The 3,062-nt window shown below is 39.5% G+C and overlaps 1 protein-coding gene across 1 annotated transcript; it reads left to right on the top strand.

Annotated features, from left to right (window-relative positions):
• Window positions 1–2,046: 2,046 nt before the first annotated feature.
• On the top strand, window positions 2,047–2,505 carry LOC149022080 (uncharacterized). Its single transcript, XM_089147543.1, has one exon. The coding sequence runs from the start codon at window positions 2,047–2,049 to the stop codon at window positions 2,503–2,505; it is 459 nt and encodes a 152-aa protein (XP_089003669.1).
• The last annotated feature ends 557 nt before the right edge of the window (window positions 2,506–3,062 follow it).

Genomic DNA, 3,062 nt, shown 5'->3' on the forward strand with positions numbered 1-3,062 from the left:
CACAGCTCATGTTAGATCGAGAAATAAATTAGAGACGACTAAACAAAGAAATGATTTGGCTGATTAGAAGAAAGGCTTAAACCTCCTTATCAGAGTTTCAATTCGATTTCAACCTGATCAGCAGGCTTAGGGGCTCGTGTTGTGAATAAATTACCCCAACTCCGGTTCATGTTGAACTAATTGGATTCAACCGGAGTCACAAGTCATACTATGGGTCCACCCGAAAATTAGACAAGGATCAAATCATAACCATCCAATCCAAACTTATCATCTGACGGTTATCAGCCATAGAGAGATGAGCAGGAAATCTATAAATAGGGACGAAGTGCACACGCAGAAGGTAAGACATTCAAATTCTCAAGAACACTCACACTCATCCCGCTATTTTCCATTAAAGCTCCACAGAGGCTCTCATTGAGCTATGAGGCATTTACTTCAAATCAGTTACTGACTAGATCGTCGGAGATAGAACTCCAATCCAGCTGATCAGCTCTGTTTCTAACTGATTTGCTTGTTTTACAGGAGCTGTGAGTTTAAACCAGATCGATCCATATCTGAGTGATTGGTGTGAGATTCTCAGTTCACTGATCCAGGCGAAATCTGCACCAACACCGATCAAGGGACCAAAGTCGATGCACGCAATCATCATGCTTCCTTCCTAGGGCCTCTATAATTCTTAGAATGCCTCTATCGAGCCAAGGATCATGCCAAAGCCATATATCTTTGCCAACTTTCACTTAATATTTAATGCACTTGCGGGCAAAATCAATGGCTCTAAATGTTGGGATTGAGCTTCAATGCTGCACAATTAATACGTAGCACTAAACTGTGTATGGTGAGGATGTGAAATGAATCTCGACCACTTGTTTCATTTTTTTATTTATTTATTTATTTATACTTTTTCAACCATACTTACCTATAACAAAAAAAAAAAAAAAAAAAAAAAGATTTGCAAAATGAATGGTCATTTTTACCTCGACCACTCATTTGATCGTGACCATATGCAGCTTAGTGCTGATCTAGAATAACTTGCACCACAACGGCTTGGAAGAACTACCATAGATGACCTTTAAGACTCACTGTCCTTCCCATCTCAACAACATCCAGACAGTCCCCATTAGTGGGGATTCATCGAGAGAGGTGAGAAACGAGAGAGTACAGGCAGATTAAACCATGAAACCTGTTATCAGATATTAGTCTTTCAGTGTAACATAAAGACTAATAGTCCCACTCATTGTAAAGTTCCCTTACTTGTAGAACTCTACTCATTGTAAAATACCACATCATGTACACTACCATCTCTATTTAAAGATAATGAAAGCTCTCTCCAGAACATAGTTGATTGGGGATTTTACCATGGACGTAAACCTTCTCATTGAAGATCGAACCACGTTAAAATTGTGTATTCATTCTGAACATGGTATCAGAGCCCACCTGGATTTGTTCGGTGCGCGCTCATTCTTGAAGCGAATATTTTAATTCGTTTTCACCTGATCAGATCATTGGATCCCTACTGCAAATCTACAAGACCACGAACGACGAGAAGATTTCCCTCGCAGGAGGATTCATATTCGTTGGCGTTGCTAGCTTTATTGTCGCTGTCGTTAGATGAACAAGGCCGATAACGGCACCATCTGCCGCTAGGGCCACTTGCACCAAAACTGCCGCAGCGGCTCCGTCGTGAGAGGACATCCCGTCCTTGCCTCATCACATCCGTATTTCTCAAATAATTCTGAAGTCCAACGCACCATTACATTGATTCACGTTCTTCTTCTACGGCAAGATAAGTACCCTCGTTTTGTGTTTTTTTTTTTTTTCTATTTTAGAAAAAAAAAAGTCCAAAAAGTGCTTTGGGTTTCACGTGGGTTTGTTGAAGTTTTGTCCTTTACTTTACTTTGTTGGAGTTTTTTGTTTACCAAAAAAAAAAAAGAGCTTGAAAGGTGGGAAACCAAATAGAAGAAGTTGAGTTTCCTGTATTGGGTTTCACGTGCTTTGATTAAAATAAAAATAAAAAAAAGGAGAGGGGAAGAAGAAAGAAAGGCTGAGATGACTGATCCAAAGGTTTCATACGAATCCACTGGTCGTCTTACCTCCACTTTACTTAATGAAAGAAATTTTTTGATCTGGTCTTGTGCAATAACCGTTGCCTTAGGTGGACGTTCTAAGATTGGGCATGTTAATGGACAGACCAAAGCTCCTGAGATTGCTGATCTCAAATATGATGAATGGCTTGCTAATGATAACCAAGTTATGATTTGGCTTTTTAATTCCATGGAACCTCAAATATATGAGATTTTTGCTTACTCTGAAACGGCTAAATCTTTGTGGGATGCCTTGAGACTCATGTATGGTCAAGCTGATAATTCCTCTAGAATCTATGAACTGCAACAAGAGATTGCCCATGTTGAGCAAGGCTCTTCTCAGTCTTTTTCTGACCATCTTGGAAACCTTAAAAAAAAAATGGGACGAACTTCGTCAGTATCGTCCCCAAGCCCAAACTATTGATGAATATATGAAGAGAGATGAGCATGACCGTGTCTTTCAACTGTTAGCCAGTATTCGTCCTGAATATGAAGACTTAAAAAGACAGATACTTATGAATTCAGATATTCCCACATTCACTATTGTTTGTGCAATTATTCAGAGGGAAGAAACTAGAAGACGTATTATGCAATCTGAATCTAAAACAAGGACTGGTCAAAGTGAGACTATTGCCCATGTTGCAAAAACAAATATTTTTCCTAATTCTGGCTCTGGAAATCTAATCTCTTACAGTCGTCATCGTGGGAAAGGTCGTGGAAGACCCACTTATCATTGTGATCATTGTAATCGTGATGGTCATTCTAAAGAACGATGCTGGCAGTTGCACTCTCACTTGCGTCCTTCTAAAGATCAAACCACCACTAAAACATCAAATCCAAAAATTGTTGTGCAAGCAGGCTCTTCAGATTTTCAGGGTTCTTTTGAACAGATTGCATCTCAACTACAACAGTTCCTTTAGTCAAATAGTTATGTTCGCTCAGTAGTTGAATCAAGCAATGTTGCTCACTCCACTGGTACTC

Source organism: Hakea prostrata, chromosome 3, assembly GCF_041222555.1.
Source record: "Hakea prostrata isolate BN-2017 chromosome 3, UWA_Hpros_2, whole genome shotgun sequence".
Classification (NCBI taxonomy): Eukaryota; Viridiplantae; Streptophyta; class Magnoliopsida; order Proteales; family Proteaceae; genus Hakea; species Hakea prostrata.

Excerpts from the sequence above, each read along its gene's own strand:
- LOC149022080 (XM_089147543.1), top strand. The coding sequence starts at position 2,047 with ATGACTGATCCAAAGGTTTCATACGAATCCACTGGTCGTCTTACCTCC.